The 23,651-nt window shown below is 39.3% G+C and overlaps 1 protein-coding gene across 4 annotated transcripts in view; it reads right to left on the bottom strand.

The window, feature by feature from the left end:
• Window positions 1-23,651, bottom strand: part of Vps13c (vacuolar protein sorting 13 homolog C) — a 163,562-nt gene that overhangs the window by 51,777 nt on the left and 88,134 nt on the right. For all 4 annotated transcript variants that reach the window (XR_009057025.1, XM_057768280.1, XM_057768281.1 and 1 more), the window contains 15 exons: window positions 22,513-22,669; window positions 21,613-21,692; window positions 20,662-20,721; window positions 19,576-19,738; window positions 17,550-17,663; window positions 16,071-16,174; window positions 15,375-15,542; window positions 13,010-13,314; window positions 11,638-11,785; window positions 9,572-9,722; window positions 7,539-7,648; window positions 6,283-6,452; window positions 4,733-4,980; window positions 3,076-3,305; window positions 1,843-1,935 (listed from right to left, as the gene is read on the bottom strand). Coding sequence is in view for 3 of the 4 variants with exons in the window: in XM_057768280.1 (XP_057624263.1) it covers window positions 1,843-1,935; window positions 3,076-3,305; window positions 4,733-4,980; window positions 6,283-6,452; window positions 7,539-7,648; window positions 9,572-9,722; window positions 11,638-11,785; window positions 13,010-13,314; window positions 15,375-15,542; window positions 16,071-16,174; window positions 17,550-17,663; window positions 19,576-19,738; window positions 20,662-20,721; window positions 21,613-21,692; window positions 22,513-22,669 (2,301 nt within the window). In the remaining variant the exon portion in view is untranslated. The remainder of the gene's footprint in view (window positions 1-1,842; window positions 1,936-3,075; window positions 3,306-4,732; window positions 4,981-6,282; window positions 6,453-7,538; window positions 7,649-9,571; window positions 9,723-11,637; window positions 11,786-13,009; window positions 13,315-15,374; window positions 15,543-16,070; window positions 16,175-17,549; window positions 17,664-19,575; window positions 19,739-20,661; window positions 20,722-21,612; window positions 21,693-22,512; window positions 22,670-23,651) is intronic.

Below are 23,651 nucleotides of genomic sequence, written 5' to 3'. Positions count from 1 at the left end.
TAGGAATGAACTATGAATGCCCTACACAGGACATTTTTACACACAGCAAGAGAAAAAATGTTTGACAGAGTGTGGTGGCACACATCTTTAACCTAACCAACACTTGGGTGGCAGAGTCAGGAGATCTCTGTGAGTTAAAAGCCAGTGGGGGCTACAAAGTAAGACCCTGCTTCAAAAATAAAAAAAAAATTAAAAAATTTCATTGAATAAATATATGTACAGGTATGAAATATTATCCCAACAATTAACCTAATGGTTTAGAAAAATACATGTAAATTCAAGGTTTTGCTCCACTTGGCATTCCATGTATTTAAGCTGGTAAACTCATTACCAGTTAGCAAAACACAATTTAAGACTATCCAATATTTTTTTTTAAGATTTTATTTATTTACTATGTATACAGTATTCTGCCTGCATGTGTGCCTGCAAGCCAGAAGAGGGCACCAGATCTCATTACAGATGGTTGTGAGCCACCATGTGGTTGCTAGGAATTGAACTCAGGACCTTTGGAAGAGTAGGCAGTGCTCTTAACCACTGAGCCATCTCTCCAGCCCCTATCCAATATTTTTTAAAGTAAGAAAACTACACTGTCATTTACACAAAACTGCAGACGAAATCAATTTAAGCCTTAGTTCAATCATTATTGGTCTTTGATCTATCATTACTGGCAAAAAAAAAAAAAAAAAACCTTCATTTTTTTTTTTTTTATACTTTGGAAAGAAAAAACCTAGAATGCTTCTCTATTCCCACTTGTAAATGGACACAAAGTCAAGCTTCAGAACTTAAAGGCCAGGCTGGGAGATGCCTGCTGAGTAAAGTGTCCCCTTTAAAGCATGAGGACCTGACTCAAATCTCAAGCAGTCACAGAAGTCAGCTGTGGCAGGACCTGGGAGCTTGCTGAATGTAGCCAACCACTGGGCTCCAGATTAAACAAAAGACCATGTCTCAAAACAATAGGGTGGAGAGAAAGAGAGGCAGACACCAAAGGTCAACCTCTGATTGACCATGCACACACCACACCAGGGAGACATAAGAAGATAGGAAAACAGAATCTGAATGCTATTAGAAAATATTGAGGTTTGTTTTTCCTTTGCAATACATTACATAAGGGTTTAAAACACAATAAATCTTAATAATTCATCTCAGGTATATACCTGCCACTGTACATATTTGTAAAGACACACAGAATATTTAACCACATAAATTATTAAGCTGAATCAAAATAAATAGCAAATAAAAACCAAACAAATAACTACAAATAAAGTAATTTCAACTTCACCTCACCGACCTTTCTTCCCTTCTTTTCCCATCCATCTCTGTTCTCCACACCTAATTAACTTGCCCAATACACACATGCAATAAATAGAAAAAAAAGAGAGAGACTCTCATCATTTACAGATAAAAGGCATTACTATGGGCAGGTAAGATAGCTCAATGGGTTAAATCTAGCCATGCAAGCCTGTCAACCCGAGTTCAATTCCTAGGAGACACAGAAGGAAAGAACTGGCTCCAGAAATTTGTCCTATGAACTCTACATGGTACCATAGAATGCATGTATATGTGTATATACAGACATGCACACAGGCACAGTTATAAATAAAACAAAAATGTTTATAAAGTTATTTGAGAAAATATTCTTTCCAAAACAGCACAAATAAGCATGCATATTAAAGAAAAGATGTTTGAATTACAGAGATATCCTGATTACCAATTAAGTGCCCAGCAATAATGCCAGGGTTGTGAGACACCAAAAGATATGGTTGCAAAGCACTAAAAATATGCAATACCATGTAAAAGTAAAAATGAACCTCCAGTGAAAGAATATGGATGAAAGGCACCAACCTTAATCACAAACTCTTTAACCATGATATTTATGTTCTGTTTCCCTGAAGCCCATGTGCACTTTTCCATAAATAAAGAGCAGGGCTGTAACACCTAGAAACAAAAAAAGGAAAGTCACATTTCCCTAGTAATGCATCCATTATGTACCATACAGTTACAAGAACTTTAGTATAAGCCCAGCTCTACAGCAAGCAAAGGCACATTAGCTGCCCCTCTTAGAGACGCTCTTCTATACCAAATCAAAGCTGGCACAATTCAAGGCCTCTATTCCAAAGAATTCCCTTCTCGGTAAAACACCTCCTTTACCATTTATGATGCCCTACACAAAATGCACCTTTGAGGTAACTATAAACACGAGCTAACACCTAAAGTGCTCTGAGTACATGATATTTCATGAAGATTAACGGGTTGTGAATACCACAGATGGTCCTTCTGAGGACAGATCTCAAGTCTTCAAACTTGAGGACTGAACTATGAAAACTAGAATCCTACATATATCATTAAAGTTACAAAGTAACTTTGTCTCTTAATAAATGAGGCCATGGCAACGGCATATCTATGGTGGTTTTCAACGAGAACCTGTCTTCAGTGAAGTGACTACTATCAGTTCTCTGTGACATGTAAAAGACCGTATGTTGGAGAATAATTCGTGATCAAGCGTGGAAGCTTAGGCTTCACTTCTCTGTGCTTATAACATATTTCCAAAAGCCCCAAGTCGAAAACAATGCTGTAAGTGAGCCAAGCAATATAAGATTCTATTACCATAAAGTTACAGATATGGCACTAAAAATAATTGGTATAAGTAAGCTAATTAAGCTAAGATCACAAATTTCAAAAATAACATAAATCAGAATTTAAATTAACTTTTAACAACAGAATACAACCCTCTCTTTTAGTCACATGACTCCAATTACAATTTTTTTCATACCACATTTATTTTCTCATCCGCTCATTGGTTGTACTACAGAGAACAAATAGAAAGGTGAGGAAAAAAACACTGGGTCCTCATAAAATTCAAAACCTATCCAAGAGAAATGCAACAATAAAAAGAGTTCACCTGGAGGCACCCCTACTTCTGTCACTGGTGGCAATGACTGAGCCTCCTAACATTTTCCACATCAAGGCCAGATCCGTAAAGCCCAAGTCTGTGATGTTCAGCCAAGCACTCCCTAGCAGAGTCTAGAATTACACTCTCTCACTAGCTTCACCACCACTGTCTACAGTCTTCCTCACCGTGGTGATGTTCTTCCCTCTCCTTTCTCTCAGGAAGGGGCAGGCGAGCACTTTCAGATCTCTCACAGAAGCTTCCATCATCTGCTCGAGTTTGGACGTTGACAGGGAGAGGTTACACTGGAATGAGGCTGTCAGAGCAGGAGCGTCTGCCCTTGTCAGGTTGGCAACAAACACCACTTCTGGGTCTGTGATCATTGCCTTCAAGGTCATATTTGGTCTTACAGAATCATCTGAAGAAACATCAGGGACAGAAAAATTTTAATGTAAATCTTCACAACAGACCATCTATCAATTGCCGAATATGAATATATATATATAGCTATATATATATAGTTATATATATTAAATAAATAAATGCAATTAGAAGTCTAGCCAAAGCTGGTCATTGCTACTGGAGCATTTATAAATGGCATGATTTAGGAGGTTCCTAGATATGGAATGTAGGTGTATACACATATAAACAAACACAAAATGTGTTAAGTACAGCTTCAGGAGCAAGGAGCAGAAAACAGAGCTGTCAGGAAAAGACTCGGATGAAGGGGATTAACCTCTGTCACTAGTTCACTTCGGTTTCATCAAAAACACCACTCTCCATGCCATGTGACCCACAGTACAAACTTACAGAAGTAAACATGGCATTATCAGGCATGACCACTATTAAAAACGTCACAGCAAATGGGAAAGCAATGTTCCAATCTTGCCAATGATGGAGGAGTTACTTTCATTTAATAAAGAAACTGCCTTGGCCCATTTATAGGCCAGCCCTTAGGTGGGTGAATGATGGAGGAGTTACTTTCATTTAATAAAGAAACTGCCTTGGCCCATTTATAGGCCAGCCCTTAGGTGGGTGGAATAAACAGACAAAATGCTGGGAGAAAGAAGCTGAGTCAGGAGTCGCCATGATTCTCCCACTCCAGACAGACGCAGGTTAAGATTCTCCCTGGTAAGCCAGCTCGTGGTACTACACAGAATATTAGAAATGGGTTAGATCAATATGTAAGAGCTAGCCAATAAGAGGCCGGAACTAATGGGCCAGGCAGTGTTTAAAAGAATACAGTTTCCGTGTAATTATTTTGGTTCATAAGCTAGCCATGTGGGCGGCTGGGTGCCGGGGACACAGCCCCGCCGCTCCTATTACAACATGCCAATACAAGCTCTCTTTGAGACTTTCCCAGGTTTTACATTAAAGAAAAGAAATCAAACCCATCTAACCTTAAAACAACCTTAAATTCAACACAGGAAATCAACAATATACTTGATAAAGCTGGAATATAAAAACTACCACGTGGAAAATGGTTTCCACCATTCTACACCAGGCATTCACAGTCTTCCTCGAAGTTTAAGGGACTAAAGGGGGTTCTCGGTCAGTTGAGTCCTCTCCTGTTCCCACCTCCTCCTTCTAGCTTTTCTGTTGCCCTTCAATGCACTAGGATGTTTGAATAAATGACTCCCTTTTATAAAACAGGCAGCCACTAACTGGCTAACTCCCCACTTTACGTCATTTAAAAACATTTACTTACTGGAGTGTTACAAAGAATGTGCTTAAATCTACAAGCCTAATTTTACTTTCTCAAATTCTCCACCTCTGGGTTCTGTTTCTAATTTTTGTTAGAATACAGACATCTTCATGCAAGACAGATAGGTAACTTCTCCTAACCTTTCTCTGTCTTGACTCTCCCCACGGCTGTCTGTCTTGATGGAATCTGTATTTCTTTTGCTATGTCTTCTGGACTCTGAGGCATAGCTTTGATGAAGAAATCTGCCACGGTCATCAGGAACTCCACGCTGGCACACACGTACAACTTGTCAAGAACAGCATTGATCTGACTTCCATTTTTATCTTGTCTATAACTTACATCAACCATAGAACTATTGCTATCTTGGTCATTCTTTTTGTCAATCATCCTGAAAAACAAACACACCATTTATTATTTTACTCCTTTTCTCCTGATCAGATAACAAAGGAATGAAAATGTTCCCTTGCATTTTAATCATCTTTCTTTCACCCTTCAGTTTCTAATCTGAATAGAAAAAGAACGATGTTAATTGGAATATAATCACCCAATTAGTAACCAAGACATGGCTGCCTAATCTCCAAAGAAAGATTCATGTGGTTAAACAATTATGGGATATTCTGTAATTATAATGCAATACTAGAGAAACCAATGAGTGCCAGAAATGATCATGGGCAATCAGCAATATATAAATGCAGTCCCCTCAAAATATAGCACAACCTTTTTATTCTACTAAATAAAATCTCCCTGAAATAATTTATCTATATAATTTGATTACCGTATGAAACTTATTACCATAGTGCTCAATGCAACTCAAATCAACACGTGTTTACCAACATCTAAAATGATGATTCCCATACACCCTCACATGTGTGGAAGAGATCAGATTTATTCCCATAGTGCTCAGTGCAACCCAAATTAACAAGTGTTTATCCGTATCTATGATGGTTCCTCATGCTGAAGAGATTAAGGCTACTAAAGATGATTTCATCAATAAACCCAACACTATTGCCCAAAGATCTGTGGACAGCTATCCTGGCCATGGAATCTGTAACTAGAAAAGCCGGTTACATGAGAGCAAACTTTCCTTGCTTGTTCATTTTTCTGAAAGTCACGGGGTTCGGCAGAATCCAGGAAATAGACAACACTGTCCAGGTTCAAATAGCAGCATAGTCTTTTGCACAGAAAGTACAAAATATGACACATCTCATTCCATGAGAAAGTAGTAAAAGCACTATTAAGCTATTTAGGTTACATACTTCATACCAGACTGGCAGAAGCTAATCTTTCAACACGGGCTGATAACATAATGATGCTACAGCATATATTCCTACTGAAACTGGAAGAAATTCTGGTTTGAAAGGCAAAGTAAATAAGGAAAGAGAAGGATGCACAAATTTAAGGATTCTAAAAAATATTAATAATAATTCTGCCTACTGGCAATAACCTGGAAAAATACATTACCAACTCATTAAAACTCTTTAATCTTCTAGCTCTCATTGTTAAAATGGCACTTGGCTTTACTAATAAATCCCCCTCTCATTTAAAGTTTGAAACAGAGAGCACCATTATGTCTTCGCGCAGCTCAATTCTGAAAATAAGACCAAAGGACAGACTCTGCTGAGGACCCACACTCGCAATGGCAGGCTGACATCCACCCGAAACCCTGCGCACAAACCCTGATTTCACAAACCTGGACGTTGCTCTCTCAATTCCTTCTCGGAGATCATCAAGAGTGCATGTCTTCAGTTTAAGGCTGACATCCATAGACCCATCCTTGAACATCTTCCCTGCAGAAGCCATCAGGTGTAGTCTGAGCTCACCAAGACGGAAACTATCATTATGAAATGAGAGTCTGGACTCCTGTAGTACATTTTTCAAGCAAAAAAATACATGAGCTTTAAATATTACCCAAATATATTTAAACACATTCCTCAATTCAGAGCTTAAATGCAAACCAACTCACAACATTTCCAAGTGCTGAATCACATATATGGAACTGACATATAAAACAGTGAGAAATTACAGGGGGAAAGTTTAAGGGAAATGAAGATATGCACCCAAAGAAAGGTGACAGGATGCAGTGTCTAAAGAGTAAGGTGGAAGAAAGAAGCCAAAGACAGCAGCAGCATTTGAAGGATGGAGATTAACAGATGACTGTCTGTAGGTGAGATAAAGAATGTGCGGAACTTGCACTTTTAGTAAAGGCATTTGCTGAGGTTTGCACAAACGCCAAGCACTAGAAGTTTAGGCAATTGATTGCACAAACAACAGATATTATCACAAAGCTCAACTGGAGAAATGCATGAACACTGTATAACATCCGGAAAATAAAAAGTGCAACTAGCATATGAAATGCATATGAACACTGGTATAAACTCTATAATAGATATGGACTGTGGGCATTATATGACATGTTATGGACATTAACATATGACATAACTAATTTATAAAATATTTATTACAAGATACTATGCATTACAAAATGTCTTTCTAAAGTACTGCTGACCTATTATATACATTCTTATCTATTACTGACTGGACATAGTCATGAAAGGCTCCAAAGACAGTATTATTCTTCCTAAATAGTGATGACCACTGATGTATAAAATGAAACATATGGCCAGACGCTCATATGGAAAACTCCTCTCTTAGTGATGGGTAAACGCATTTTGGTACTATCTTCTGGAAAGAGAGAAACCCTGAACACCTTTCCTGGTCTGGTAAGATTAGAAATCTAGAGGGAAAGGCTGAGCATATGAACCACGTACATTTTCAGGTCAAACAGTGATTTGTAGATACACTAAATCTTAACAATAGTTAAAACAAAAAGTACCAACATATAAAAACTGAATACTCTCAAGAGCAAAGGAGTCATCTCTGGCAACAAATAAATAAATATATATATATATGTATATGTATATATATGTATACACATACACTATTTACCTGGTGGCTGTCATTGTTGTAAAGGATAATGGACAGAGAGTCAAAGTGGAAGCCAAACTGAAGGGTGACAGTCTGATCCACAGGGGCCTTTGGGTCTGTCAAATCTTGTTCTGATGGTTCAAGCAGAAATAAGAAAACACACAGCTCTTAGGTAGGTACATTGTTTTAAACATTTTAAAGCTGGAAGATAAATTATTATTCTAAATTTATATCATACTTTCTATCATATTTAAATAACTCACTAGATAATTAATAAAAATGGCAATTATTGATTCCTCTACAGTTAATAAAGGGCAAAATGGCAGAGGAAGTTTACAGGAAAAAAATGATCTTTAAATAATATCAAGACAACTCTTTGAAACATCCCCTCCAAGTAAGGCTTGTTATTGTAGTTTGTTGTTGCCATAGCACATTTTCCCTAACTAGTTGGTATTAAACCAAATGCACAGTGACATCAAACACTGCCTAGACTGGGGAGCTGCCAAAAGATCTTCCGCTGGCCAAGAACACTTTCCATGACCCTTGATTCATCTTAGACTTGCTCACTAGCACAGCTGAAGTGCACCATGCTGGGGAAGCCTCGGAAGACTGACGTGAAGGGACTCCAGAAGTAATTAATTTCCTTCCCGTCTTAAGACAGACAGGATCACTTGGGAGGCAGAGGTAGGCGGATCTCTGTGAGTTCGAGACCAGCCTGGTCTACAAGAGCTAGTTCCAGGACAGGCTCCAACACCACAGAGAAACCCTGTCTCGAAAAACCAAAAAAAAAAAAAAAAAAAAAAAAAAAGACAGACAGGATATGCAGAACAGATAAAACAAGTCTACAACCTTTTGGAGACCCAGGGCCCTTTAGAAAAATTACTAGAAAATCAAGACTTTGCCAGGCAGGAAAACCCTCAGGCTTTGGCTCTGTGTTTACAGAAAATAATTTCTGTTCCGCCATTGTATTTGTAGTTTGCATCTGAACAAATAACCATAAAATGAGAACCAGAAACACAAATCTGATCACAGCCAAACTCAATGAGACCATTCATCACCAAACAGCCTACTTATCCAGCATTTGTCTACACCCAAGGCAAACCCAAACTCAAAGGATGACCCTGGCCTCAGCTATTTAAACCAGAAACCTCATCACACTCTGAGAATCCCAGAACATGCCCAGCCTAATTATGGAGGTAATGATGGCACCATGACAGTAATTACTAATGGCAGCTTCGTCAGTAAAGATCAAGGAGCACTTTAGAGAGGTTCGTGGAAGCAAAGAGTGCTTTATCTTGTTTCAGTTGTGGAAATATCACCTATTGACTGTCTCATAAAAACATCTGCTCTCCATATCAATGACTCTAAATAATAGACAGTGCACAGCAGGGTACAGTGGGGCACACCTGTAACTCCAGCACCCCGGGACTGAATCAGCAGAACCATTCATTACAGGTTTGAGGCCAGCCTGGCCTACAAAGTGAGAGACTTCCTCAAGAACAATTAGAAAAAAGCAAAATAACTGAAATTGTACCACTTAAAATGGCTAAATTTAAAGTGCCACAGTGCTCTTAAAAGCTTTAATTTTAATAACCCAGAAATTACCTGGCACATTTCAGAGCATCATTCTCCACTAAAGCCAGGTGTAAAGCTATTACTGTAAGAGAATACCTTCCTTCCTCAGGGGTCAGTCAACACACCAAGGCTCTTTTCTCTCTGAATTATTCTCACATCTTACCACACTACCTGCCTGATTTGCGTTTTCTCTCATGTAGGGACCACCCCAGTGCCCAGTGAATTCAACAAATTTAGCTTCCACAAGCTAAGAACAAATACTCACTGTGGAGGCAAAAACAACTGACTCTCCCCTTGCCATAGACAATGTATACACCTCCCTATGAGCTTCAATAGGAGCCCCAACTCCAGTAGACTTCCACAGTAAACACTAAGAATACTGAATCTTTTCACAACCCTGTGCTATACAGCTAACAGAGAACAGTGTATGATGCTGTTAATATTTCAATACCAACACAAAACTCTTCATTGGCTTTTACCTTTAAGGTAGTCAGGCCCACTCCGAGTATCTCTCTTCACTTTTGCAGCCTCCTGTGCAGACTGGGTAGGGCTTGGCTGTGAAGAAGCTTCCCCAAGGTTTTCCAGCAAAATTTTCATTAAAACTGTCAAGTCATCTTGACTGAGAGCAACCTGAAAACCATTAATAATTTGTTTACATGATGTAAGAAAAAAATGTATGCCTTTATAGCCTCATGAATGAATGATTCATCTATTTGAGAGACAGAAAACACATGTGCTGAGTGTAGAGAAACATTTTGTCTCATCGAGGAAGACACACACCCCTAGTGCAGCCAGACCCTTGGAACCGGTTCTCTTCCTGCCTGCCCTGGGACCACGCCACCCTCTTCCTAGGCCTCACTCCAGGCTCCACTCCACCTCTCCTTCATCTCATCCAGCACCAGCTCATTTGCTATCACTTGTTTCCCTCCAGATCCAACACAGGGACATGTTCAGCTTCCAGTCTCTACCGGAACTGACCTGTTCTCTTGCTCTGGAGCTCTGTTCTCACTACAGACACAACTAGGCATACACAAACATCTGGTAGCTTAGCAAAAATGCCACCTCTTACAACAATAGCTAATCCAACTACCAAGAACTTTCTAAGACATCATGCATACCAGGAAAGCAGCATCTCCCTTTTTACCTTTACAAAAGGGCGTGTGAGATAAAAAGACTAAAAACCTCTTGAGACAGATCTGAACCAAGTCTATGCCTTTAAGCTGTGTGTGAGCCAAGTTTCTCAGCTTCTTTAATGCACGTCTTTTTTATCTTTAGGACATGAATAATAGCATGTTTATGGTGGAGAGCTGAACGACATGGAGCAGCCGGGCTGAAGGAAACTGCCACCGGTTAGTAAGACCCATTAGTTTAGGCTTTGCTTAGAAGCTTCTCATCTTCTCCTTGTTCAGCCCTCCCTCCCCCAGCACACACAGCAGTCCTCAACGCTTGTATAAGCACTTGTGCATGAGTTGTTTAAGCATTTACATTTAACCGCATGCAAAACACATGCATGCACCTTCTTCAAGCACTGTCTAGCTTCCTGCCTATACAATGATGGGGGAACACGAAGCACCAGGTAATAAGGATGTTTTGCTTACTCTAAGCCCCAGTTTTCTGGTAACAGGTATGGCATCAACTTTAAAACTTCTTACTTGTGATGTCAGCCAAGATATCAGACCTGCCTGAGAGCAGCTAACTTGAGAAACTGCTCATCTACTAGGTGGCTTTCCACACCTCTGGCCCCACAGTTTCTAATTCTTGAAGTGATGCCCTGGAAACATGTTACTAGGGTCATTCACTGATATCCTTCCTGGTTTGACCCTTGACCTCAAAACCCTAGACAGACCTAAACTATGCTACTGAAAATACTGCTGCATCTCCCAAATAAAGGCACATGCCTACTCAAGTAATCATTTCTAAATAAAAGAGGCCCCTCCTATACAGTGCAATACTAGTCACACTATTGCACCCCAACACATGCAAATCATGTATGAATAAAACATAGATACTTTTGTTTTGAATGTAATATCTGATCATCAATTTGAATACTCTGACAATTTTACTACATTACAGATTTAACCGAGGCTGGAGATATGGCTCAGTTCAGCGGTTAAAAACACTGGCTGTTCCAAAGCCACAGAGAAACCCTGTCCTGAGTTCAATTCCCAGCAACCACATGGTGGCTCACAACCATCTGTAATGAGGTCTGGTGCCCTCTTCTGGCCTGCAGCTTACATGCAGGCAGAGAAGAACACTGTAGGTAGGTAGGTAGGTAGGTAGGTAGGTAGGTAGGTAGGTAGGTAGGTAGGTAGGTACCTGCATACATACATAGAGTTTAATCAAACTTTCCAACTTAAAAAATATATGTTTTCAGTAGACCCACACAGGCCTCATCTCAGGCTTCATCCTGGCTTTACCAAATGTCTGAGTGCACTGAAATAAAGAACAGTGTAGGACAAAGACCTCACTGCTGGTTTCCAGACACACCAGCTGCACTGCGAACAAGACAAGCCTACCCAGAACTTTCTGTAATTTACACACTCACCTGCATAGGCTTAAGCTTTCCTTTGATCTCCATGCCTGGAATCTGTGTGTACCATGCTGCTGACAAATTCCGCTGTATGGATAAAAGCATGTTCACTGGTTTTAAGATTTCAATGTCAGGCTGGAGCGAGTCAAACTGTAAAACAGTTCTGAAAGAATAACAAGGATTTCTTATAAATAGCCACGTAGATTTTTTTTTTTTGGTTTTTCGAGACAGGGTTTCTCTGTAGCTTTGGTGCCCTTCCAGGAACTAGCTCTTGTAGACCAGGCTGGCCTTGAACTCCCAGAGATCCGCCTGCCTCTGCCTCCCGAGTGCTGGGATTGGTGGCACCACAGAGAAACCCTGTCTCGAAAAACAAAATAAATAAATAAATAAATAGCCACGTATTTTTAAGTTTATATCTTAAAATGAAGACAGCCATATTTTGTATGTTTCCTAAATGCTCAAAAGCTGCAATCAGGATTATTTTAGAACATGTTTCTTTTCAGACATCAACTCATCAGAGTAAATCAGGTTTATATGCATAGCTATCTGAAACAATAAATTCAGATAAACTTTGAATCAGGTCTGACAAATGTGTCTACTGTTACCAGACTGTATGACAGGACACTAGTCCAATGCTGTGTAAGCAAAGGCCACACCTGTCCAAAACCAGATAATTAAGGAAGTCACTGCATATTTAGCCTTAAGGTGGCATTATTTCTCCAAACTCAAGAAGAAAAACATACCAAATCTACAAGTTAATGAAGATAGAACAACAGCCATTTCTAGTTTGTCTGCCAATAACCATTTACACAACCGAGTAAGTACTGCTGTCCAAGAGAGGCAAGGTTTTCACGCTTTGACTTAAGGACTCTTGGAGGCCTCGCTGGAAACTCCTAAGTCTAACAAGGTTTGGGAATGAACATCTTAAATCACACTACAATTCAGGAAGGTCTCTCTATCACACAGAAAAATAAATAGCTACGTAGAATTAAGAAAAACAAAACAAATGTTTACTAAGTATAGAGCTCTTTTTCTATTTTGAGAAAGGGTCTCACTGTGTTGCCTAAATTCGTCTCAAACTTGTGAGCTCATGACTCTCCCACCTCAGCATCCTGAATTGGTGGATCTAGAGGCATGTGCCCTGTCCCTTCCTCATTAGGGAATTTTAATTTTATAATCATTTTTAAAGAATGGAAAAATACTATAAAATTATTAAGACAAAACACAGGCCCTCCAAAACATACTACTATTAATTACTGGTCAGAAAGCAGCAGTCAGTTTCCTAATTGGAATAAATACAGAATGAGAATTATGAATTATCATAGTAATTACTGCAGGTGAAAACAAATTTTTGGAAATGCACAGAAAGCAGACGACACACACAAACCTGGAGAGTTTCAGCTGAGTAAGCTGGATGCTCATATTCTCAGCCACTGGGGGAAGAGAGTAGTGCTCCACAGGAACCAAGCTAAACTTGTTCTCAACCCTGATCAAGCCAAGATCTGCTATAACGGCATTAGGAGACACAGAAGACTGGGGAATAGTAATGACAGGCGCTTTCAGATTGATGTCCATCAGAAGCCGGAAGCTCTTCTGCGCCAGGTCCTTCACGCTGGATGCAGCTCTTTCTGCAGCCTGGACTGTGGCTGTACTCAAGGCTTCTTTGGCAGTTTGGAAATTGTTGAGGAAGCTCTGTTTGGAGAGAATGACAGGTAGACACAGCGCACCAAGGAAAACCCTGCTCAACAGAGAGCACATGTGAGAGAAATGTTACTTATGACTTAAGCAGCCCCTTTCCTCGGAATGACTACGCATCTTACATTGGAATTTAAGTGAAAAGGAAGTTAGTACTCTTTCCCAAAGCAGTTCTACTCATGTGCTTTCAGGATGCAAGAATAAAGCTTATTCTTGGCAACTAATGCTTTAGCAGCTAATTCATGAAGATTTTGTAATGTACCTGAGATGTACAAATATGGTTAATTGTCTATCATTCTATCATCTTGCAATCATTAACAGGAATCAAAAGTTACTTGTGGTAAGATATACTTCACCTCCATTTCAACCAAAAATAAAGTATTTTCCAAATGAAGAATCTAAAAACAGTATTCTTAGTGTGCATCCATTAATCATACAAGAGTAACTTCATCTCTTCTACTACCCTAAAATACATGCATTCTACAAACATAAATATGATCGTTTAGGTAGAAATGGAGAACCAGCAAGCAGATTTAAACTCTTCAGCCCAAAATATTTGCAAGGACACAGTAGAATTAAGAATTTCATGGCTTGGCTCATAACAAATATAATAAAAACTCTACGTTTCAATATTTGTCCTTCAACTACATAATGACCTATGGGCATTTACCAAACAACTAATATTGGAAAGCCCTAAATTATAACAGCAAACAATACAAACAATAAAAAACATAAAAATAATAGCTGGGTGTGGTAGTGCATATATTTAGTCCCAGCACTTAGGAGGTAGAGGCAGGAGGATCAGAATTTCAAGGTTACCCTGAGCTATACAGAGGCCAGTCTGGGCTATATGGGGTCCTGTGTAAAAGAAACAAACAAACAGGCTGGGTGGTGGTGGTGCAGGCCTTTAGTCCCAGCACTCAGCAGGCAGAAGCAGATAGATCTCTGTGAGTTTAAGGCCAGCCTGGTCTACAGAGCTAGTTCCATAACAGCTAGGGTTGTTACACAGAGACACCCCGTCTCTAAAAACAAAACAAAACAAAAACAACAACAAAACTCACAAGTACAGAAAAGCAAACAATACATATGTGTATATACAAACATAAATAAAGATAAAATACCAAAAGTATTTAAAAATACTAACTATGAAAAACATTAGAGAATGACAGTGTAAAAGGGAGCTGGAAAGATGGCTCAGAGGTTAAGAGCCCTGACTGCTCTTCCAGAGGTCCTGAGTTCAAGTCCCAGCAACTACATGGTTCCTCACAACCATCTGTAATGAGATCTAGTGCCGTCTTCTGGTACTCGGGCATACATGGAGGCAGAATGTTGTATACATAATACATAAATAAATCTTTAAAAAATACACATTGTTGCCGGGCGGTGGTGGCGCATGCCTTTAATTCCAGCACTCGGGAGGCAGAGGCAGGCGGATCTCTGTGAGTTCGAGACCAGCCTGGTCTACAAGAGCTAGTTCCAGGACAGACTCCAAAACCACAGAGAAACCCTGTCTCGAAAAACCAAAAAAAAAAAATACACATTGTTATTTAGAAAAATAAATAAGTACAATATTTACTTATTTAGAACATTCTGTTCAGAGTTTGGGTATTTAGAATACAACCATTTATTATGTCCCCAATCTTAAATGCTCACCAAAGATCCTACGCTGAAGGCTGGGCTACAAGGCTGTGACACTACTGACGATGGAAGGAAGAGCAGTCACTGGGGCATGCCCTTTACGGGGACACTGGGACATCTGTCCTCTCTGTTCCCCAGCAGCCATGACGTCAGCAGCCCTGTCCCAGCACACACATTCCATCAGCATGGTCTCCCTCAACATAACAAGAGAGCCAAGCAATCATGGACAAAGGCCTATTAATCTTAGAGTCCAAACAAGTCTTTTTTCTTTTAAGCTGTTTATCTCAAGTATTTTGTCACAGTGCTGGAAGACTAACAAACATGCCCTATTAGTGCAGATTTTAACTGTCTAGATTGAGGCACATGGCCACAAAATTTAGACCTCAGTGAGAAATAAATACAAATAAAAATAAACTTACCAAAAGAGACATGAAGAATTTATGAACATAGACGATCTGAATACAGCCCACTTTGAGACTAAGTTTGCCATCCACTTTAGACATATCCCTATAGGCCTCGCCTTCTGTGGCATCTGGATACAGCGTCATCTGGAACCTGAAGACTTCATCTCCCAAAATAGAGACGGCCTGACATTACAAGACAATCAGTTATTACAGCAGAGCTACAGAAACTGGACCCACAGTACTCATCCTGATTCACAGGGGCCTGACTGTTAGTATTCAGGCATCTGTACTGGCCTGCCCTTGGGGTCCTGACAAAATAATCCTCAGCTGCAGACAGCTTGAGAGCACCCCCTGTGTACATTCCCTGCGCTCCCCTTTAAAGTGTGGGCTTGCCTATTCTCTCTCCCTCCCTCTTCTCTTCCGCAGCTCCCGTGAAAAACAACACGGAAATTCAACCTTTAACATCCGTCATCGTTTTCCTTTTCTATAAGAGTCACTTCATTAATAAAATACCTACCCACCACTAAGTACTTTCCAGAAATAACTGTTCAGATCATTACATAGCAGGCTTTACAACCTGAAATCAACCTTCCATTTTTATCTCCAGCCCTAATATGCCCAACACATGTCAGACGAATAACAAACATACAGTGAAGACATAAACAGCGGCACCTGGTCCCGCCCACACACAGAGATGGGCTTCGCAGTTACCTTTTTGTGAATGGGCAGTGAATCAACATTCATAACTATGATATTCTCAAGTCTGGCAAACACATCAGTCTGCTTTGGCTTCACAGAAATAGAGGCATCCATTCCTACAGGAGACACACCACTTAGAGATATTTCCTCTTTGTAACCAAGCTTAAATGCACTAACATGCTCCCGAGATACAGGGTAAATAAAAATTACTATCAGACATGCTAACACAATCACCTCCCATGTATGAGAAAGCTAGAAAGAAAAGGTGGGACCACTTTTAAGTCAGAACACACCTCATACATAAAAGTCAAAAAACATCCCAGCACTCGGGAGGCAGAGGCAGGCGGATCTCTGTGAGTTCGAGACCAGCCTGGTCTACAAGAGCTAGTTCCAGGACAGGCTCCAAAATCACAGAGAAACCCTGTCTCGAAAAAAAAAAAAAAGTCAAAAAACATTTTTAAAAAGCCACTGTTTTAAATAAATTCATGTCATTTCTCTGAAAATAATATCCTAGGCACTGGTGAGGTCAGAGCCACTACTTGAGGAAACAGTATTTTCCAAAGCACTTCACAAATACATGTAATTAAAACTGAAGTAAACGTCATCTTATGGCTAAGAACTATTCCTACAACAATTTATATCTATAGCATAATCTTCTAAATTTTAAAAAGTTTGCCATGCTCATGATATCAAAGGCATAAGGATTTGGAAACCACTCTTCCTCATGGGAGACTGCCTACACCCAAGGCCTGGCAGTGTTTGCCGATTTTTCAACCTTTTAAAACTGCTCACAGTGTGGTTCACACTTGGCCACACAATATAAATGTACAAATGTTACCCTCACAACAACCAAGTCTCCACTTAAAGGGGAAGTAGAGTAGAGAAAGTTAAATTAATTTTTTCAACATTGGCCAGTGTTAAGCTTCAAGGTCTGAGCCATTGCAGGCTTCCTAGAATCTACCACACAACCTGAGGCTGATGTTTCGACTCATAAGAGGAAAAGTTTAAAACGTCAAAACCCAGTGGTGGTGGCGCACACCTTTAATCCCAGCACTCAGGAGGCAGAGACAGGCAGATTTTTGTACGTTTGAGGATAGCCTGGTCTACAGAGTGAGTTCCAGGAAAGTCAGAGCTGTTACACAGACAAACCCTGTTTCAGGGGAAAAAAAAATGTCTTTCGCAAATTTATTTTGCGTATGCTCAAAATTCAAGGGAAACAAGGATAATGACTTTTATTTTCACACTGAGAGTTACTATGATATTTACCAGCTTAAAGTTATCTTATTCTGAAAATGCAATCACAATAAAACTTTAAGCCTTAGATGTATTCTAAAATTTTTAAAATGTATAAGGACTATCTCAAGTCAGCAATAATTCATAGCAAGTCTACCACTATCATTTAAAAGTACATTTGTTCAAAGCTTGCATACATCTTCAATATAAATAAATCCACTCAACTTTCCAAACTACTATGGAAGGATAATTACTTACCATGTATTTTAATATCTGCTATGTTACTCTTCTGATCACAAACAAAGATGTTAAAGGCATTTAATTCAGCTGTGACCTTCAAATCAAGCACATCACCTTCAGAAGTGCTGGGCCCTGAAAAGCAGTGGAAATCAGTGGTCAGTGATGTACAAAGATGACAAAAACAGTGTTAAGTTCACTAATAAAAAAAATCACATAATGTGCAAAGGGAATCATAAACTTCTATCAAGACAATATAAATATGAATTTTGCCACTCATATAAAACCCAGCATGTTGGCTTTCAGTTAAGGATAAGGTAACCACAACACCTAGATGGTGCTACTCACTAGGCAGACATGTTCCTGTAGTTTTTTTTCTTCTAGGTAAAGAAAGGAAATCCTCTAAATTAGATTCTAGAATTTGATTAATAAAATAATTAACAAGTCACATCACATACTAGATCAAAGAATAATAATGAAAATTGAAATAGTAATGAGCAGTCAATGGAATTCATATTATTTGCTGTGCCCTTTACATATTCTTTAACTGAAGAACCAACCCAGTTTCTCTAGATTATATGTGATGGGTCCATAAGTAATTCTATGAAAGAGTCACTAATAAAAGCACAAAATACCCTGAAGTTTAAAAAAAATTAAAAAATGTGTATGTGAGGATATAGTCAGGTTAAGTGTGTTGGCAAACCCTACATTCAAAAAGCTAAGGAGGAAGGACTGTCTGAGTTTGAGGCTAACCTGAGCTATACGGTGAGTTCAAACCCAGCCTGGGCTACATACAGCAAGATGTTATCTCAAAACAACCAAACAAATAAAAGTAAAAAAGAACCACAACTGAATGGCTGTGTGTGTGTGTGTGTGTGTGTGTGTACAGGTCCTGACATTTTCTCACAACTCTGTCTACATGCAGGAAACAGAACTTTCCTATAAACAGAAAGCATGGGGCTCTCACTTTTTAACCCTAGCATTACAGGCTGCTTTCTTTCTCAGTATTTGGTGCAAGATAAACAAACCATCAAGTCAAGTTGTGCAGCAAAACCAGAGAACAGTGCAGTTGGGTTAAGATTGTCTGCACACCAGCCTTCCATTAACTCAGATGTGCTATGAATGGTATATGTATATGTTATAAAGAGATATTTCTAAGAATACGCTCTCTTAAAGATATTAATGTGTTAGGTACATTGTGATAAAGAAGTTGAGTGTGGTGGCCACATTTAGAACCTTCTCCCACTTAGGAGGCTGAAGCAGGAAGACCAAAAGTTTGAGGCCAGTCTGGGTTACACAGCAAGACACCACCAAAACAGCAAGGAAGTGGAAATTTTGCTTCTAACAACAACATTGTCCTATGGTTTTAAAAGTCAAATACTTGTATCAAATCAAACAGTACTGAAATTTTATAATTAAGATATCAGTAAAATAGATATAATTCAAGCTGGGAATAACCAGAAATTACCAGTTTTAAAAATAAGTAAACATTTTAATTATAAATCAGGCACATGCTCTTTATTCACTTGGCATTTTATACCCAAATAATACCCAATATTTCAGAATATAAGTCATGCACCTGGTGAACACAGACCAAGTTCCATGTGTGACGAAAACAGGGATGAGATTAGAGGTCAGGTGACTGTCCCTTCTGCGAGATCCTCCTCAGTGCCTAGAGGCACTCACAACTGCTGTGCATGGCAGCACTGACTGAAGTGGGTCTCTGTAGCTAAGTATGACTGTCACCATTTTTTAATTTCTTACCTTCTCACTTTTACTGGACAGAAGACTACGAAAAGATGTCAACATAAAGAACCTACAAATTCTATTTTATACAAGAACCAGAGATTTAAACCCGCTGGAAGTACATGATTACTATTAACATTTATTTCAAATTCTTCAATAAACTGACATGTAATCCTGTAAGAGTGGAACCGCTTTCTTCAGAAGTCACCCTCATCTGTAACATCGTAACATCGAGGTGTTAACATTTATCCTAGCTTCATATAGAGGTTATTCTATGAGAACATATTGGAAAGACTGATACCAGCTTTGATGGCAAGACTTTTGGTTTCTCCCACAAGTGACTTCGGTCCAGACTCCTTCCCAGAGGAAGAAGAGTCAGAGGATGGAACAGCAGATGACAAAAAATCCATGAGGGAAAGCAAGGCTTCCAAATGAAGCACCAAGTCCAAAGATGAAAACGAAACCTAAAACAATGAACATCAGAGGGGAAGGTTTCAGGGACAGTCACACCATTGTGTACGTGTGTCACACCCTGGAGGACAGTCATGCCACTAGGGGGACAGTCATGTCATTGGGATCACAGGAACACATTGGGCTGAGTTTCAATGTATGTAACTAACAGAAGAATAACTCAACTGAGACCCTTTCTAAATAATTAAGAATGAATTACTAATTTCATTTTAATCCTCTTTATTACTATTATCATGTCAGTCTTTACCAGACAACAAACCAATGCCCTGCCCACTCCCAATGCAGACATTAATTCTAACCTCAGTCAAGCTTGATTGAGTCTTTTTCTTTGTTTTGTGTTTGTTTGCTTGTTTTCAAGACAGGGTTTCTCTGTAGCTTTGGTGTCTGTCCTGGAACTAGCTCTTGTAAACCAGGCTGGCCTCGAACTCACAGAGATCCGCCTGCCTCTGCCTCCCGAATGCTGGGATTAAAGGCGTGCGCCACCATTGCTCAGCGCTTGATTGAGTCTTAAATAAAGATACCGTAGTATTCCTACACTGACTATACATGCTCAAATGGACTGTGTGTATCTATACTAGGCCATGTTCTATCTTTTCCTTAATCTTCTTCTAGCCCTAAAGACAATACAGAATTCAAATGTTCAATTCTGCCAAATATTACAGTAGGCTAAAGTGAACAAAATTCCCTCAAAATAAAAATTATTTGTATATTCCACAAATAATAATTACTGTTTTAAAAGAATCTTTTCAGAAAGAAGTTTTGGCAAGACTTTTATTTCAATTCATATGCACTAATTTTAGATCTATTACTACTACCTCATTCTCATTTTAGATCTTGCATCTTACAACTGAAATTGGCCACAAGATACATTTAATCATCAATAACTCAGTCTTAAGATGAACTACAAAAGACTCACCTTCAGCTTCTGTTTGGTGTTATCATAAACAGTTTTAAATTCTGGTCCATCGCTGTCTGCCTATACGCAGTTGATAATTAAACCACTGAGTTAAAAACACTAGAATTTCACACATTGAAAACAAATATATTTTTACATCTTAAAACTTGCTATTAAGAGATGACAAACATGATTCTTACAGGCAATTAAGAATATGCCCCCAAAACTGACCACATAATCATACTTTATATACTATAGATGCAAAATCTCAAATCCCTTATCTACTCTGGAGGAGATGTTAGTGCATCTAAATAGGTGGGCCCATCCAAAAGTGAAAAAGGCTTCTATATAATTTATAACACACTTCTTTTCAGGATAGGGCACAGCTTTGATTGTTCACCCCCATTTCTTCAACAGCCCTAGAGAAGCTTGTTATAATTCATCATTAATCAACTGGACTGAAAAAAAAAAACTAAGGGGTAGAATCCAAATATTAAGTATGAAGGGAATATAAATAACTTTTCATACTTCAGTATTAACTCCAGAAAAGATATGAGGTACTATGACACTTAGCTTTAATTGTAGCTTCATAAAGCCTACAAATCATCTGGAAAGCAAGTCTCAATGAGGGCTGTGGACATGAAGCTGCCCCGTAGGCATGTGTATATAGGATTGCCTTCAGTGAACTGATAGGGGAAGACCCAGCCCATTGTGGGCAGCACCATTCCCTAGGCAAGGAGCATAATAGTGGAGAAATGAGTGAGCACAGAAAGCAGGCTGCATGTGCGTGTTCATTTCCCACTGCCCTTGACTGCGGATGCGTGATGTCACTGTGTGTTTCAAGTTCCTGTCCTTATTTACTCACAATGATAGACTGTAGCCTGGATTAAAGGTAAAATCAATCTTTTCTCCACTAAATTGCCTTTCATCAGTGTGTTTATCCCAGTGACAGAAATGAACTAGAACAGGTACCTTAATGAAGAGCATTTTCAGGAGGGTCCCATCAGACATGTGAGAGGAGTTGACAATGTACAGAGGCTCACCTTTAGAATCTGGAAGGAAAAAGAAAATCTGATCTGTATCATCCCTTCAATATTTCAAACATCTTTTAAAATGGAACCAGTCAGTTACACAGAGAAATGCTTACATGAGAACTGTACAGAAAACAGACAAATGCATTATACTGTCTATAAACCATATCTCAATAAGTCTAGCTTTCAAAAACTGGAAAGAAAAAATGGAAGACTGCAAAATTAACAACAAAACAGCCTAGTCAATACCAGCTGTCATACACTAGTGCTGCAGGTATCACCGTCATATGAACAAATCCTAGCAAGAGAAATGACAGCTAGAAAACACAAGAAGGGATTATTCTCAAACACACTTTTATCTTCTCAAAGATGCTCCACAGAATCCTCAGAAAGTTTAAGCAAATGGGAACTATAAAATTCAGATAGCTGCAAATTCCAACAGTGAATTTAAAAAATCTAAGATATCCACTAAACAGCAACTTCATAGTCACCTGGGAGGAAGTGAGACTAAGTGTCTCCTTCTATATATTTATGTTTTGTTTAACATTTACTTTTTATAAGCACTTACTAATGTAATTAAAACAGATCTTAACAGTCATATAATTTACAAGTAAATAAATGTAAAGTTAAGCTTCCTACTAAATTAACTTTCAAAAGGGGTCTTTGGGCTCTGCTCCTGGGATGTGACTTCTTAATGTCACTATACTCACGTAGGTGAGGTTTATTACACCACCCCCAACTGGGTATGTAAGGGATACACACAGCAAGTAGAAGAGCAGAACGCAGCCCTGCTGGTTATGATACCTGCACTGCCTTCCCACAGACGGGCCTCCGCACTTACCAGGAAAATCAAAGCACCGCACGCTAATTCTTCTCAGGTAAGCTTCAGCAGTCATGTCATGGGCCTTTACTCTAGCCTGCACCCCAAGATGCAGGATCTTCAGTTCATGTAAGGGTGTTCCTTTCTTTTCTGCTTTTTTCATCAAAGTAACCATAACCTAAAAGAATGAGGGCGAATTACCACAAACCTCTTTACTAATACAGAGCGACGATAGGAACTTAGTGACTGTATCTAGTGATATGAAGAATTCTGGTCCTGAAAATCACCTATTGTTATTTTTCTTACATACATTTGTTCAGACTTTGAGGCACCACAACTATTTTCTGGAGATTTTCAAAGGTGAAGGGGGGGGGCACGGGGATGAGAAAATGGCCTGAAGACAGACAGGTAGGGATCTAGTCCTAGAAGCCCTAACTGGTCATCAGCTTCTGTCTGAAATTCTGCTGATAGCGGCAGCTATTTTTTATACAAATCCTCAGGCAAGGCTTCTTAATCTTGGGCTACTTAATGGGGTGCTATCCTGCACCAAATAGGTCATTCGCAGCACTCCTGCCTCTACCCACTAGGTGACAGTCTCACTGTATATAGCAACAGTGCAAGGCTAAGAACCCAGCAAGCACAAATAAATCCCTTCCCTCCAGGCCAACTAGGTTCACAGTGATGAACTTAGTGTATATAATAAATGCTAGAGAAAGAGCTTGTGTATTCTATGCCCACCCCCTTCTATCCATGCCCACCCTTTCTACCTATGTCCCAGGCCCTCTCTTTAATCCGTTTTCTCAAACTATTACTTTTTTCTTTACAAATGTCACTTCCTCCCAGGAACCTTCCCTAACCCTCTCAGCTAGCTCAGATGTCCAGTCACTACCATCTCCACCACAGGCTCTGAAAGTAGTCTACCCTGAGCATTTTTTAATGGACATACTGTATTTAGAATCTATATATTTTCTAATATATTCTTAGCCCTGGCACAGTCATGGGACAGCTGTTGAACAGATACAGAAGAAAACAAATACTGAAGTAATACAGCATTTTTAAGGGAGCACGATCTGTGCTTTAGTCTACTGAGTTCCTAACATTGTTGTAATAGGAGCGGCGGGGCTGTGTCCCCGGCACCCGGCTGCCCGCATGGCTTACTT

The sequence above is a fragment of the Chionomys nivalis genome, chromosome 4 (genome assembly GCF_950005125.1).
Source record: "Chionomys nivalis chromosome 4, mChiNiv1.1, whole genome shotgun sequence".
Taxonomy (NCBI): Eukaryota; Metazoa; Chordata; class Mammalia; order Rodentia; family Cricetidae; genus Chionomys; species Chionomys nivalis.
Note: the sequence above shows the minus strand (reverse complement) of the source record. Positions and strands in the feature narration are given on the sequence as shown.